General features: G+C 62.1%; 1 protein-coding gene across 1 annotated transcript; it reads right to left on the bottom strand.

The window, feature by feature from the left end:
• Window positions 1-4095: 4095 nt before the first annotated feature.
• Window positions 4096-15256, bottom strand: NUAK2 (NUAK family kinase 2). Its single transcript, XM_017832123.1, has 7 exons — window positions 14982-15256; window positions 10082-10202; window positions 8599-8750; window positions 7623-7688; window positions 6557-6676; window positions 6130-6262; window positions 4096-6053 (listed from the first exon to the last, which is right to left on the bottom strand). The coding sequence occupies exons 1-7, from the start codon at window positions 15198-15200 to the stop codon at window positions 4933-4935; spliced, it is 1932 nt and encodes a 643-aa protein (XP_017687612.1). The 5' UTR covers window positions 15201-15256; the 3' UTR covers window positions 4096-4932.
• Window positions 15257-15869: the final 613 nt, after the last annotated feature.

The raw sequence follows: 15869 nt of genomic DNA, 5'->3' as shown, positions 1-15869 counted from the left end.
TGGGTGTGCCACGGCCCCGTGGCAGCCCCGCTCTCGCCGGGCGGTCGAGCCAGCGGGGCCGGTTCGCCGCGTCCCCGTGGGAGCTCCACCAGCCCAGAGCCTCCCGTGCCTGCTTTGCACGCGGGGGAAGCGCTTGGGAAACCACTGGGGGTTTGCTGCCATGTGGCAGCGATCCCTGCAGCCGTGCCAGGCATCCCCGGGGCCCGGGGAGGGATGGGATGTGCGGGGCAGGGCACTCGGGTGAGCGGTGTCTGGGGACAGCTCGGAGGGGCAGCTCCAAATCTCTGCTCCCTGGGAGCAGGGACAGGACCCAGGGAACGGCTGGAGCTGTGCCAGGGCAGGGTCAGGTTGGATCTCAGGGAAAGGTTCTTCCCCCAGAGGCTGGTTGGGCACTGCCCAGGCTCCCCAGGGCAGTGGGCACGGCCCCAAGGCTGCCAGAGCTCCAGGAGGGTTTGGACAATGCTCTCAGGGACAGGGTGGGATTGTTGGGGTGTCTGTGCAGGGCCAGGGGTTGGACTCGGTGATCCTCGTGCGTCCCTTCCAGCTCAGGAAATTCCATGAATCTCTGAGCTGTGGCTCTCACACCCCACCAGCTCAGGGCAGGCCCGATGGGCTGGATGATCCTGCAAGTGGTGGGAAGGGCAGGAGGTGGCTGGATGGCCCCACAGCCACAGAATTTGCTCCAGCAGTGCTGGACCTGATCCTTCTTCCCCATCCTGCTGCAGAGAGGACCTGGCACTGCACTGCCCAGCCCTGGCACTGCACATCCCAGAGCTTGTGCCACGGAGAGATGGGCAGAGCCATCCTGCTCAGAGAAATCCCACCAGCTGCCTCCTCCAACAGAGACCCAGCAGCCCGAGCAGCATCACCACAGCTCTGGGAGGGCACTGGGGCTTCAGGGTGATCACCAGTGCTCAGTTACCTGGTCCCCAGCAGAGTCTGGGGATCACATTTTAGGTCTCAGGCTCAGATTTGATCCAACCATTCCTCGTGCTCCGGGGAAACAGGATCAAAGTTTCCGGGTGCCGCTTCCTCCCCTCTTTGGGCCGCTCCAGGCTGCAGCAAAGGGCCATTGAAGACGGGAGGACTTTCATATGGGGATTTCTCTTCTTCAGATCTTCAAAGAAATCCAGCAATCATACAGGTGGTTTTGGAGGCACCTTTAAAAAAAAAAAAGTTAAAAAAAGAAAATAAAAGCCCCACTTTGAAAGAATCACAGGCAAAGAAACATCTCAGCTTTGTTGTGTTAATTGTTCCGGCACTCAGAGTAATGACAAAATGTCTCAGAACTGTTGTTGGCTCCGGGCCCATTGTGTGTCAAACAGAAAATGCTCCAGCAGAAAACCTGAGGGAGACAAAACCAACAAGGGGAGATTCCTGCAGGAAGGAATGGCAGCAGCTCAGGCACGGCCCGAGGGGGGATAACACCCAAAACCCCAGAGCACCAGGGGCACCCCCGGGCTCAGTGCCCTGGGCATCATCAGGAGCTGGCAGTTAATGAGGACTGGCCGTGGCCCTTCAGCCACCTCTGTTCCAGCGGTGGGAGGATGATTCTGGCCAGAGGCAGAGTTCTGTGCGTGGCTTTTGCTGCGGGCTGTCCCCGGGGTCACAGGCATCCCCCCCTTCCCACGCCGCATCTCCCCGATCCTGCTCCGCCTGCCCCGCTCCCAAATATGGGCTCGGCGCATCCGGGCTCCCCGGCACAAGCCCGGGCAGGAGCACGGGGTGACTCAGGCAGCGCCCCCGGGCCAGGGGAGTGCCCACGGCTCTGCCGGGAAAGCCTCTCCTGCTGGGAGTGCTGCTGGGGCCGCTGGCTTTGCTCCCTCAGCCAGCTCACGGCTGCTCCGGCCCCAAAATCCCCTTTTCTCCCTTTTTTCAGGGATGCTCGTGGATGTCACGCAGGGATGGGGCTCCCCAAAAGGCCCCCAGATGAGCAGGGGTTGTGGGTCTGGGCGTGGTGCAGCGAGCCTGGGGTCTGAGTGACTCACTGAGCCACAGACACACCACCCACCCCTACACCCCCCTTAAAAATCCCTGGAAACGCACCATTTCCATGCCTGAGAACTCCTACAGGTGCCCTCTGGAAGTGTCTGCAGCACCAGGCCCTGGAAGGCAGCAGTGGGGATGCACCAGCTTCCCCCAGTACCCCAAGGACCAGCAGGAGAGGTCCAGGCTGTCCCTCACTTTGCTGTGGACTGGCTTCACCTGGATAATCCCTTGGGACAGCGACAAGGGAAGCTCACACCGGTTGGGATAAACCCACAGGGCAGCACTCGGTGCTCCAAACTCTCCAGCATCACCTCATCCCCCAGGACCATTTACCTTTGGGTGTTTCTCCCCGTTTCTCCCCGTTTCCCTCTTCCCCCAGCCACCCTGGCAGGAGCACAGCCCCGCTCCCACACACCCTTGGGCAGCAGGACGTGGCAGGTCGGCTGAAGTCACCCCCAAAAAATGGCATTTTCCCAGCAAAACGCTGCTCTGAGGTCATTGTCCCCCGCCTCAAACAAACACCCACGGCAGGGACGGGGCGGGGGGGAAGCGGAGGGTTTGCCAACCCTCGGGATGAAAGGGCTGGATAAAAGAGCCCTGGATAATGGGGGTGGTCTGAAAGGGGGGCTCAGCCCCCGCCTGGGGGGGGGCAGCTGCCAGACAGGAGGGGCAGGGGCAGCGGAAATCAGGGCTGGGATGAAAGGAGCGTTTCCAAGGGCTGGTGGGGGAATGTCAGGAGCAGCAAGGGGAGGGGGCACCGGCAGGGTGGGCAGCACTCACTGCACCCCTCCCATGGATTCCAGGATGACTCCAGGCTCAGGCTGCCTCCTTCACCCCTCCTACAGCATTGCCCACCCTTGCCCAGCGCTGTGGCCCAGGATAAGGTGGGCAGGGACCCCAAAGCAGCCCCAGGATGGGCTGAGCTGACCAGAAGCTGCTCCCAAACCAGCACAAACACCGGGACAGGGCATGGGGTGGGCAGCGTGTGCCCCACACCCACGTGGTGCCCACCCGGAGCTGCCACAGCTCCGAAACCAGCACACACGGGTGTTTTCCTGAAAATCATTAACAGAACAGGCCCGGGGATGCTCCAAAACCAAACCCACAGACGCCTCCCAAAAAGGAATCTCCGTCCCTCAGCGGCTGTTAAAGCTCAGCCCGACCCGACGCCCGCCTTGGGATGCTCCTGGAGCCCTGTTGGTGCTGCACCCCCGGCTCATCCCACCCCACAGGGCACCGGGACTTTGTCCTGGCTGAGCTGGATGCCCTGGGAACAGCTTTAACCGCTCCAGCGTTTCTTGATGGCTCGGGAAGCACGCGGGGAATGCGCGGCGGGGGGCCGAGCGTGGTGACCCCCCCTCTCCGGCTGCAGCCTGGTGGGACGAGGGTCGGCATTCCGGGCAGGCAGCCCTGCCACCCTGCCCCTGCCCCCCGGAGACCTGAAATGCCTCCTATTAACCCGCCTGGAAACGGGAAAGGGTCACAGGGCTTTATGGAGCAATAAACCAGGTTTCAATGGCGCAGCGGGAGAAGGGGATAAAGGAAAGGGATGCAGAGGGGGCAGCTCTGGCAGCTGGGGCTCGGCCTGGCTGGGCCTTCCTCCAGCTGAGGTTCCTGCAGGTGCTGTCAGAGGTGATGGCAGGAGCCCAGGAGGCACCTCCAGCCACCAAAACCTGGGGGGGTGTCACAAATCCAAACCCACCCTGCTCCAATGGGAAGGTCTGGGAGCAGAGCTGGGACAGCAGGGCCGCCCACGGTCACCAGGGCAGGGTGGAGAAGGGGGTCCTCCTCCCCCCCACACCCATCTGCCTCCAACACAGCTTTCCCCAAAGTTTGAGCTCTGCTTGTTCAGCAGCAGCAGCTGCTCAGCCTTAAAAACCAGCCCGACCCCCTCCCAGAGCCCCCAGATCAGGGCTGTCCCAGCTCAGCACCACCCAGCACTGCGGGATCGCCACTCAAACCCAGTTTGGGATGTGCTGGAGCACTAGAGGGGCTTAGGACACGCTGTATGGGGGTGTCACACCAGCACAGGAGCTGGGACAGGCAGCTCCAGGCAGCCCCCCCCCCCCCCACCCCCCCCCCCCCCCCGGCACCCAAGAGAACAACTCACATTTACCACTTGCTTTTAATTTAATGGTTTTTCTCCAGACCACAGTTGCAGGAAGGAGGGAAAACACACACACGCCCTGGAGAAGGGAGAAGGGCCAGCAGACACATGGCAATAGTGCAACGGAGCCTGGTGAGACAAGGACACAGACAGCTCCCAAAAAACAGCCCTGGGAGGCCGTGCTGGAGCCAGACACAGCCCGTGCTGCTGACACTTTCCATCAGTTGGACAAAGGCAATAAATAAAGTCACGGTGCCTCACCAAAGGCACCTTTTTTTTTTTCTTTTTTCTTTTTTTCCTCAGCATTCCAATAATAGATGTTGGCATCAGAGCGTTGCCTCAGCCTGGGGTTTTGGCCAGATCCAGTTGTGTTTCCCAGCACAGGAGAGGGAAGAGCCGTGGCCTGGGCGGTTTGGCTCCCCTGTTGCCAGCACGTCCCGAGAGCCCAGCCCACGGGCAGCACCTTGGAGCCCCTCGCCAGCACCCTGCTACATCTCCAGCTCGTTTGAGGTATATCACCCGCCCCACCCGTGACCTTGTGCAGCCAAAAAAAAAAAAAAAAACCAGTGCAAAGAAGAAAACAAATCCCCCAAACCCCCTGGTTCGAGATGAGATGAGCCCGTTTGCGAGGGGAGGACGGCGGCGAGGGGCATCCCCAGCCCCTCCACGGGGGGCACTCGGAGCTTTGGTCCCTTGAATGTCCCGGCCCTGGGGCACCGAGGGGCACGAGGCTGCCAAATAAATACGTGGGGACGTGGGTCAGCAGCACCAGCAGCCCCGGGGCAGGGAGGGCTCGGCCCCCCTCCCCCAGAACGCAGCACCCCCGGGGGGGACCCTCAGCTCAGCTTCCCTCCCACGGCCACGGCGCAGCGGAACCCCTCGGGGACACGGTCACAGCCCGCCAGGGACAGGCTGCTCTCTGCCAGGGGGCTCCGGCAGTGGGTCACAGTCCAGCGGCGCAGCCTCCGCCCTTCCTCCAGCTCCTCCTCCTCCCCCAGCCGGAGCAGGCTGTCGGCGGAGACGCAGCCCCGCATGCCCCCGGCGCCGGGGGGGGCCCGGGCGGGCAGGTCCAGCTGGTCGAAGGACTCGGTGGACAGGATGCTGTCCTCGCTGACGGCGCTGGACGGGCGGGCTCGGGGCGCCTGGGGCAGGGGCACCTCGCTGAAGCCCCCGAAGCCCTGCCCGGGGGGGCTCTCGGGCTCGGAGCTGCTCGAGGAGAACTTGCCGTTGTGCTTGAGGATGCCTTTGCGGCGGGCGGGGAGACCCTGCGGGCCCTGCCCCGGGGAGGGGCTGTCGGCAAACACGTTGCCGTCCAGGTCCAAGCTCCCGGCGTCCAGCACATCCCCGGACTCGCAGCACTCCAGGGACGAGTAATACCCCGACTCCCTCGTCGGCGGCTTTTTCAGTATTCCCTTCTTGGGCACTGCTGCGATGCCCGTGCTGCAGGGCAGCATTCCAGAGGACAGGATCCGGGTGAGACCCGCGGCGACCCCCTCCCCGTCCTCCCCTTTCGCCTCTCCCGCGGGCGATGCTGGCGGGGGCCCGGGGCTGGGCACCTTCTGCTCGCAGGAGTTCCTCTTCTTCAGGATGCCCTTGGGCCGCTTGAGGATGGACTTGGAGGGGTTCTCCGGGGCCACGGGCACCTCCTGCAGCGCGTGGGAGACGTCGTTCTCCTTCTTGGACTTCTTGAGGGAGCGCTGGCGCTCCAGGGTCACGCCGGGGATGTGCTGCTTGAGGAAGCAGCGCACCTTGGAGCCGTTCTCCAGCAGGGGCCGGGACGAGCGGCGCAGCCACTCCGCCACCGTGGCCAGGGGGGACTCGCCGTCCCTCAGCAGCTCTTGCTCCCCGACGGGCACCTTGTAGCCCCAGTTGACCCACCAGTGCGTGGCGATGTCCTCGATGGTGGCGCGGCGCTCGGGGTTCACCATCAGCATCCAGCGGATCAGCCCGCAGGCGTCTGGGGGACAGGCAGGTCAGGCACCGAAGGGGGCACAGGGAGGGGGGCACATGCAGCAGGCTGGGGCTCTGCCTACCTGACAGCTTGGTGGGCTCCCGGTAGTCCCCACTCGTGATCTGCTTGACCAGAGTCTTGTAGTCGTGGCCGTCGAAGGGCATCGTGCCGTGGACCAGGATGTAGAGGAGCACGCCCAGGGACCAGCTGTCCACCTGCCAGGGGGACAGGGGAGCCTGGAGGGGGGGCAGCAGGACCAGGCTGCCCTGGCCCACACCCCACCTGGGCAGGATTCCCTGCCAGAGCCTCAGCGGGGGCTCCTGGAGTGGCAACAGCCCCGGGGGAGGACAGACCGTGGGGCAGCACCAGCTCCAGCCACCTCCCCCCCAGCACATCCACCCCACTGTGTGTCCAGGCAGTGTCCAGTCTCAGGGGACCCGTTATCCCAAACCACCCAGCGTTTCCCCCAGTCCAATCCCCCCCACATGAGGGGATGAGACCCAACCCACCTCCGGGCCCTTGTAGGGCCTCCCGTTGATGATTTCGGGGGATGCATACAGGGGGCTCCCACAGTAGGTCTGCAGAAGTTTGTCCTGCTGGTAAACGTTGGACAGCCCAAAATCTGCAATCTGGAGAGACATTTTTCCAGCTGTTATCCAGCAGCAAAGCTTCCCTGTGCAGCTGGAGCAGCTTTGCCACCGGGAGCTCTCCAGGTACGAACCGTGGTGCTGGGTGCCCTCAGTCTCCTCGGGGAGCACCACCAGCCTGGCTTTCCACCCCCTGAGGTTGCTCCTGTCCCTCTCCCCTTCCCAAAAAGCTCGTCCCAGCCACTGCAGCAGCTGCCCCGTGGCTCTGCCCCTCTGTCCCATCCCTGGGAGCAGAGGCAGCTGGAAAGGTGAGGTTGGAGGGAGAGCTGCCGGGCTCTCCTCCAGCTCCTTCCCAGCCACCCCAGGCTGTCCCTGTCAGCTCCAGCCTGCACACAGGTGCTCGTTATCCTCATTACCCCTGTCACTGCCACCAGGCAGGAGGTGCAGTGGCTGCGTGCGGGCTCCCAATTGCAAAATTATCCCTTGCAGAGATAAACCCCACAGCCTGTCATCACCAACCACACAGGGCCCTGGCTGGGGCCACGCTGTGTGCCCTTCCTCCCTGGCAGCTGCAGCAAAAAGCATCACTCGGGGCCAGCAGAGCCAGAAACTGCCTCACACCTCCCTCCTCCAGCCTGGCCGGTCCTTACGGGAACTGGGAATTTCCCCTGGAGAGACCTTTCTCATCCAGCTGCACTGACCTGGGTTCTCAGACTTTGCCCCTCTTATCAGCAGGCAATTATAAGTTATGGCTTTACAGCAGCTTTGAAGCTGGGCCGCCTCAGATAGCAGGGGCAGGCACAGGTGCCCTCCTGGCTCCCCTTTTCCCGGGAAAACAGCGCTCCGGGTGACGCCAGCACTCCCAGAGCTCCGGGAAGCGCCTTCCCTGGGGTTCCGGGGTGTTGTGGCCACCTCCAAGCTGGGCAGCACCCCCTGGGTGACACCCCAGGCTGGGTGGGTGACACCCCGGGCTCTGCCAACCCCTCACCTTGATGTTGCCGTTGGCATCGAGCAGGATGTTCTCCAGCTTCAGGTCCCTGTGGACGATCCCATTCTGCGGGAGGGGAGGGGAGGGAGAGCCAGGGTTAGTTTACGGAGTGTTTGAGGAAGGGAAAGCCAGGCCCCTGGGGAGGTCACTGCCGTTCACAGGCACACGCAAACAGGGCACAGGAGCAGCAAACAGCCCTGGGTGTGCCACCAAAGACAGGCTGGAAACCACGTCCCGGCCTGGGCGCTGCCAGCTCCTGGTGCTGCTCAGAAATACCTGCCCCAGGTGCCACCCTGGGCTCCTCCACCCTCCCCAGGCAGGACAGTGCCCGGTGCCAGCTCCACCCAGGCACGGTGGGCACAGCTCTGGGCTCTGCCAGGACCTGCTGCTGCCCAGCTAAGCAGGACCCCAGTTTGGTTTGGGTGCAGGAGGTGTCCTGCAACCCCCCACCCCTGCCAAGGACTGGGGAATAGCCTGGCACGGCCTCCAGGGAGACCCTCAGGCTCGAGGGTCCTTCCAGGGCAGGCACAGCTCATCCCACAGCCCTGGAGGGGGTTTGTAGCTTCACATTCCCTTCAGGAACAACACGGGTGACCCAGGGCTCAGCTCCCAGTGCCATGGACAGCCCTGGGCGGCTCCTTCTGGGCGGGTGGGACAGGAGGTGACAACTCCCTGGCCAGGTTAGTCACCCCCACACCAGAGCAGCCAGAGCCGAGGCCCAGCACTCCCCAAAAGCTGCTGGGGCTCTGCCACACCCCCGGATAAGAGGCAGGGTTGACCCCTCTCCTGGAAAACCCAAACAGCCACGAGCTCCTTCCACCTCCCAGCCCAGGCTGAGCTTCCCTGTCGGGCTCTGCATCCCCCCCTCGGCCCCGGCTGCTGCCCCTCTGCCTGGAGGTGGCCCTGCAGGGCACTCAGGAGCCGATCCCGGTGATTCCCCCCCGGGAATGCCGTGGGAATGGCGGGGCCAGCCCACCTTGTGGCAGTAGTAGACGGCGGACACGACCTGGCGGAAGAAGTGCCGCGCCTCGTGCTCCGTGAGCCGCTGCCGCTCGCTGATGTAGTCGTACAGGTCGCCCTTGCTGGCGTATTCCATCACGATGACGATCTTGCTGCTGTTCTCAAACACTGCAGGGCACACGGGGGGGCACGGGGGGGTCAGGAGAGGGGCTTGGAGCCGCAGGAATTCTCCTTAGCACCCGCCAGGTGAGGACTCCGGCGCTCTGCCCACCCCACCCCCTGCCCTCACTCTTCACAAAATGGGTGTGGGGGTTCCTGCAGGTACCTGCAGGTCGGGGGGGGACCACCAGGGCTGCCACCCAAACCACCAGGGCCGCTGGCCAAGCAGCTCTGCAGCCACAGCACCCAGGAGCCAGGGCTGTGCTCTGCCAGGAGGTGACTAAGGCACCAGGCTCTCTGCTAGAAGCCCCTGCCAGGGGGGGAAGGTGGCGGTGCTGGCACAGCCCACGGCCTTCCTGAGTGTTCTCACTGCTCCCAACGAGGCTCCAGCCCGAGCCAAGAGTCGGAGCAGTTTTCTTCCTGTTTGCAGAAAGCTCCCTCAATATTTTTGAATTCCAGCAGTCGGGGTGACTCAGCCCTTGCAAACACGGCGCAGGAACTGCCAACCCACTTGCTTTTGTTTGGAGGACAAAAGGACTCTGGATCCTTCACATGTGCTGGGAAGGCAGGGAGAGCCCAGGGAAGGCAGGGAGAGCCCAGGGAAGGCAGAGTTTTCACCAAAGGACTCAGTGGCTGCAAAGACCGACCCAGCTGGGGATTTGGGCTAAGTCTGGTCCTAGTTAGAGCTTGAGAAATTCCCCTTTGGTTGGTGTTGTCCCAACACCCCGGGAGCAAAGCCCAGCCCAGGCCATAAAGCCAAGCCCGGGAGCACCGGGAGCTCTCCCAGTGGTTTGGTTTTCCAATGCCCCAGGGGAGGGAAAGAGGAGGACTCCAGCACTGAGATTAACTCCTGCCTTGGGCTGAGAGCAGAGCTATGGAGATTCCCAAGGCTCCCACAGCTGGGATGAGTGTCCAGCACAACCACACTCAGTGCTGGGCTCTGCAGGGGTCCCTGATTCCCACCCCAGCACAGCCTCTCAGGAGGCTTCCAGCTCCAAAAAGAAACGTTTTTGAAAGAAAGAAATGAAATTTTCGGAACTGAATTCCCCCTCTGGGCAGGAGGGGATGGGGCAGAAGGGCCAGTTCTGGAGCAGGGGTTTTCCCCTCGCTGCTGCTCTGTGGGAGAAGCCAGGTGGGGAAAGCACATCCAGGCAGCACCTGCCTTCCCCACCAGGGCTGAGTCACCAAAACCGGCAGCCAGGTCCTGTGAGGGGGGCGAGGGGCTGGGTTAAAATCCCCAAACCCACCCAGTAGAGCCAAATCTACCCTGGGAGCTGCCCTGGGAGCCCTGTGGGGCTTCCAGGATGCTGCTGGAAGAGGGAAGGGGGAGGAGGGCTCACCTTCGTGCACAGCGATGATGTGGGGGTGGTTGAGGGAGGACATGATCTCAATCTCCCTCCGGATGTGGACAAGGTCCTGCTCATCCTTGATTTTGTCCTTCCGGATGGACTTGATGGCCACCTGTGGAGGGACACAGAGGGTCACCCGGCTGTGCTTTCCCAAAGCCTCTGGCAGAGCAAGAAACCCACCCCACTGCTTTGGGAAAGGGCTCACAAATAAGATCTCAGCAACCCAGCTCCTCCTCGTGCCTGCGTCCGAGAGTGGAGCTGCCCAGCTCCATGGGAACAGCTCTGTGATCGATTTGGGGGTTACACTTTCCTTTTGTGACCCCCCCCAAGGGTCACCTGCTGCCAGCTCCCACCAGAGGGGCTCCCCAGCCCTCCTCCCGCAGGTAGCACAGCCCTGCTCCTCCTTTCTGGGCTCACAGGAATCGTGTCCCGCTGCTGGAGCGTGGCCAGCCAAAGGAATGCGACCTGCACGCATGACTTGGGAGATAAAAACAACAACAGCGTCTTCTGAGGGTCATGACAATGAAAAAAAAAAACCAAACCAAACAAAAAAACCCCACAACACCCGGGTTTTGTTTTCCTGGCAAACACCGATTCCGAGGAGCTGGTGGTGTAGAGGTAGGAGAAAGTTGGGATTAAAGAGGAGATCCCCTCCCGGGCACAGGGCGGGAGACCCAGCACCAGGCTCTCCCTCGGGTTTTCAAATTATCCCCGACAAGGAAACAGAAAGGGGAGGAGAAAGAAGAGTAAGTGCCGGAGAATAGATGCCTTCTAATCCTCTTTCAAAGGGGCTGGGCAGAGACAATGTGCTCCTAGGGTCGAATTTACAACTGAATCCAGCAGAACCTCTTTTTTTTTCTCCCAGACAAGAATGCGGAACAGCTTTAATCCTGTAAAGGGACCCCCTGCACCAGTCTCCCAGCAACGGGGAGAGGGGCCACGGACCCCCGCGGGCCCCAGCTGCCGGCACAGGAGTGATGCTCATGGCTCTGCTGCACAGGGACCCTCCTCCTCCTCCTCCTCCTCGGGTGGAGCGGGGTGGATGCTCAGCCTCGTGTCCCTCTGATTTAGGGGGGCTGGAAGCCTCTTTCCTCAAACCCAGACTGGCTAAGCCAGGCTTAGACACGCTAAGCAAGGCACCGGGGCTGAATCAGTGAGGTCTCAGCTGCCACAGCAGTGTCTTCACGGGGGGAGCCCCCTCAGGGAGCGCTCAGGTGGGCACAGAAGGGATAGAGCCCCTTTTTTGGCCCCAGGGCCCATCTCTGCAGCACTGAACCACCTCAGGCAGCGCCGTGGAGGAACCTGCAGCAGCCCCAGGGGCTGGAGCAAAGCAGCAGGATGGACTCTGGCCAGGGACAAGTCCAATAACCCAGGCCCAGGTTTCCGTATGAAACAATACTGAAAGTGTTTAATGCTTCTCGAAACCCAGGTGTTTTTTTCCCCCTGACCTTTGTGTAGGTTAACAGCTTAAAGTTTAACAATTTTTTCCTCCTGCCCCAGTTACCTGACCCCTGCCAGAAGGCAGGCAAAGCTTTTATGCAGCGAGCCAGCCTGCTCCTGCCCTCCCAAATTCCTGCTGGCTCCCTCTATTCATCTCTCTGCTAAAGACTGACACCCAACCCAACAGCCTCGGTGTTTTGGGGGGCACAGAGAACGTTTCCTTGCTGGCTGGGTTGCTCACACACATCCAGTGCTGAGCCAGGGCTCAGGGCATGATCCACTATCCCTAAATGATCAAGTGGCTCCGGGCTGCCAGTGTGGGAAGCCTCAGGAGATGCCACTGGCTGTACCCAGCAGTGTTGGAGCACATCCTCAGCACTTAGTGACCTCCAGGCAGAGCAAAGCTGCAGCAGGGAGCGGGTTTTGGGTGCTGTGAGAGCCCCAGGGCTCTCCCTCATGAGCTCTGCCCTCGGGCAGGTGGGCACAGGGAGGGCACAGCACTGTGAGGGTCCACATCTCACACCCCAGAGAGTGAATCAGCCGCCCAGGGTGGGGTGGTTTATCTGCCTGTCACTCCCTCAGCCATCCCATCCTTCCCCAGGGGTGCCAGGAAGCAGCTTTGTTGCCAAACTTTCCCTTTCTAGGCGGGCTGGCAGCAGAGGGTCTCCCCTTGAGACAGGGAAGCCCCTGCTCAGCCACCCTGGGGACAGGGACCAGCAGCTTCAGGGACAGGCAGAGCCACAGCCCCCCCCACCAGTGCCAGGAGGAGAATCTCCTGTGGGAAACAGCCCAAGAATTCCTGCTGGAGCCTTCCTCTAGGAGCTCAGGAGCACTTTCCAAGTCAAAAAGGCTTTTAATTAGAAGTTTTTTGGGGGCAGAACAGGTATTTTCAGCAGCTGCTGAAAGATGCATTAAGCTACAACCTCAGGCAGCACTTCAGAAGTTGTTCCAGACTGTAAGGGCAGCATTTCATGCTCCATGAAATATGGATTACAACCCAGTACAGAAGAGACTGGGCTTTGCCCCTGCCTGGAGATCAAAAGAGGCTTTGCTGCTCTGGAATATTCCAGGTGCTGCCTTCTCCTGACACCCCACGAGCCCACAAACACAGTTCTGACACCGAGGAGAGTCCCAAGGGAGGTCCCTTGTTCTGTCTGACTTGGCTGCAGGCCAGGACTTGGGAACCAGGCTGGGAGAAACACCGGGCTGGGAGGAAAGAAAAAGGGGCCCAGATGGTGCCATGCAAACAGGGGCAGGAGCCACTTTGCACCCCTGTGGCCCACATTACTGAGCCTTCAACCCCAAAAGACACAGGGCAAAAGAAAAGGGGAAAAAAAAAAAAAAAGGAAAGGAAAAAGAACCAGCAACTCTCTCCCCACCTGATGTTACAGGGGCACAACATTTTTCCAAGGACTGGGAAGGGCACTCAGCAGAAGCGCCCACCAAAAGGCACGAGCATCGTTTCAGCTGAAGGAACTCTGACCAGAAAATGGTTTTACAGGACAAAAAAATGTTCGTGGAAGTCCCAAAACATCCTTCAGCTGAGGGAGCCTGGACTTCCCTGCTGCCTACCAACTGATTTAGGCTCAGCCTGCTCCGAGCCCAGGTAGGTTGGTTAAAATCCAGAGGGGAAAAAAGGAATCCAGGTGGTAAAACCAGACGGTTCAATATTCAGTGGCTCTGACAGAGGCAGCTTCTGATTAGCCAGAGGCTAAACCCACGAGCATGGAGCAGCTCCAGCTTCCCAGCCTCAGCTGGTAGCGTGGGATCCCACGAGGGGTAACCCCTACCTGCTCTCACACCTTGGTGTTTAGGAAGTGAAAGCCACTTAGGGAAGGAGCAAATAACAACCCAGCTCGGGATAAGCCTCCGGATTAAACAGGTCCGGAAATGCTGAGTGCTACAAGAAAGAATTTGTGGGAAGAGGAGAGATTTGTGGTTAAGTCTCCTGTTCCTACAGGGCCAGGCCGAGGAGGTACCAGTTAGCAGAGCCTTTGACTATCTCCATCTCACCGAGGAGTCAGTGGCCTGTGTACTGAATTTGCATTATAATAGAGCAGCGCCGCTGATTCCCGTCCTAAGGGGCTTCCACAGATGGGCGAGTTTTCGGGAAGTTCAAAGATTCCCAGCTTTGCTAGGTGCAGACAGGGAAAGCCAAATCTCGCCCATCCCGAGGGGAGGGATCCTTCAAGCTCTGTGGGTGGAAGCTGCATTTCAAGGCCCTGATTATGCAGCAAAACAGCAGCTTCTCCAGAATCAGATAGGCTAATGGAAACGGCAGCTCTGACTTCATTAGGAGCTGTCGCGTTACACAAGAAAACCTCTCAGATTTACAGCCGTTCTCCTTGACGTGCCTCTGTGGGACGGGACGGAGCCGATCCCACACCCTGCTCAGCCCCGGCAGCCCGTCCGGGCCAGTCCTGCTGCTCACAGGTCACCTCTCTGCTCCCCCGTGGTCAGGGCGGTGGGACAGCGCCTGTTTGGGTCCCATCCCACACCTCGGGGTGCTCGGGGCTGAGAAATCGCGTCCAAGTTTGAAGCCCCGCAGATTCCCAGAGGACGGGGCAGCCGGGACAGCAGCATCCCGGATTCCCGGGGGTGAGGGATCGCTGTGGAAGGCTGCGAGCCGTGCCCTGCACAGCCCCGCTGGCTCCAGCGTCGCTGGGGTGAGTCAGGATTTTGGACAGACGCTGGGCTGTGCTGGCGTGGCCCTGGGTGCCCCACACCGTGTGAAAACCAACAGCGAACCCAACCCAGACCCAGGGCGAGAGGAAGGGAAAAACCCTTCAGACTCGAGTGCGGTGTTTGCTCTCGGCGGCCGGATACCTGCCCGCCCTTCCCCCAGGAAGCCCGACGCGGTCAAGTGGGCGAGAGGAGCTGCGGCCCCTCAAGGAAAGGGGGGCGAGGCCCCTCCGGGCTGCCCCCGGCACCGCTGTGCCCCCTCCTGCGGCACGGGGCGGGGGGGCAGCGCCGCAGCCTCCCGCACACTGCGGCGGGAGCGGGGCCGGGCGGGGGCTGCGGGGACCGGGGGGCGGCGGGAGGAACCGGGACGGGGAGGGGGGGACGCACCGGAGCGGGGGGATGCACCGCCAACACGCTGCTCGGAGAGGGGGGTGCTCGGGGGTCCCGCACCGGGAGGATGCGCCGGGGACGGGGTGGGAAGGGGAGCACCGGAGGGGGGATGCACCGGGGCCAGGCTGCGGGAAGCAGGGGGGGGATGCTCGGGGGCCGACGGCACGCGGGGAGGGTGCACCGGGGTGACGGGGGTTGCACCAAGGACGGGGGAGATGCACCGGGAAGGAGGGGGATGCACCGGGAAGGAGGGGGATGCACCGGGAAGGAGGGGGATGCACCGGGAAGGAGGGGGATGCACCGGGACCACGCTGCTCAGAGCGGGGGGGATGCTCAGGGACCTGCGCACGGTGAGGATGCAGGAGGGGGGGATCCTTACCAGCTTCCCGGAGCGCTCCCGGGCTTTCTTCACCTTCCCGTAGGTGCCTTTCCCCAGCGTCTCCAGGAACTCGTAGCGGTGCTTGAGGTTGTGCTTGTGGTGGTGCCGCTTCACCGCCTGCTTCTTCATCAGCGGCCGCGGCGACTTGATGAGCCCCTCGGCCAGCGAGGCGGCCAGCGCCGAACCGGCCCCGGGTCCCGGCACCGCCGCCCGCTCCATCCTGATTCTGATCCCGATCCTGATCCCAGCCCCGGCTCCGCCGCCGCCCGGCTCGTCCCGGCCCGTCCCGGCCGATAAATGCGGCGGCCCCGGGGCCGCGCCCCCCCGCGCCCATTGGCGGCCGCCGCCGCCGCCCCGCCCGGGGCCGGTACCGGGGGAGGGGGCCCGGGATGCGGGGAGACCCCCCCGGGCAGCGCTGGGAGAGGGGAACGCACGGGCGAGGGTGGAGAGGGGATCCACGGAGCGGGGCACGCACGAACTGCGGGCACGGGGAAGGTGCGCGGAGGAAATCCAGGGACAAGGGAGGGAGAGGGCACAAAGGGGGCACAAAGGGGGGCACAAAGGGGGCACAAAGGGGGCACAAAGGGGGGCACAGGGGTGTCCCGTAGGCTGGGGGGGAGTTGAGGATTTTCCAGGGGATGATGCAGGGAGACTTGCACCCAAAGGGTGGGAAGAGGAGCAGGATCAGAGCGCTGGGAGGGTCAGGGCTGGAGAGGGGCTTTGGACAAGGGCACGGAGTGACAGGACAAGGGGGAATGGTCTCACACTGCCAGAGGGCAGGGTTAGATGGGATATTGGGATGAAATTCCTCCCTGGGAGGGTGGGGAGGCCCTGGCACAGGTTGCCCAGAGAAGCTGTGGCTGCCCCTGGATCCCTGGAAGTGTCCAA

The sequence above is a fragment of the Lepidothrix coronata genome, unplaced genomic scaffold (assembly GCF_001604755.1).
Source record: "Lepidothrix coronata isolate B3197 unplaced genomic scaffold, Lepidothrix_coronata-1.0 Scaffold199, whole genome shotgun sequence".
In the NCBI taxonomy this organism is placed as follows: Eukaryota; Metazoa; Chordata; class Aves; order Passeriformes; family Pipridae; genus Lepidothrix; species Lepidothrix coronata.
The sequence above is the reverse complement of the archived record's forward strand: the minus strand, read 5'-3'. Positions and strand labels throughout refer to the sequence as shown.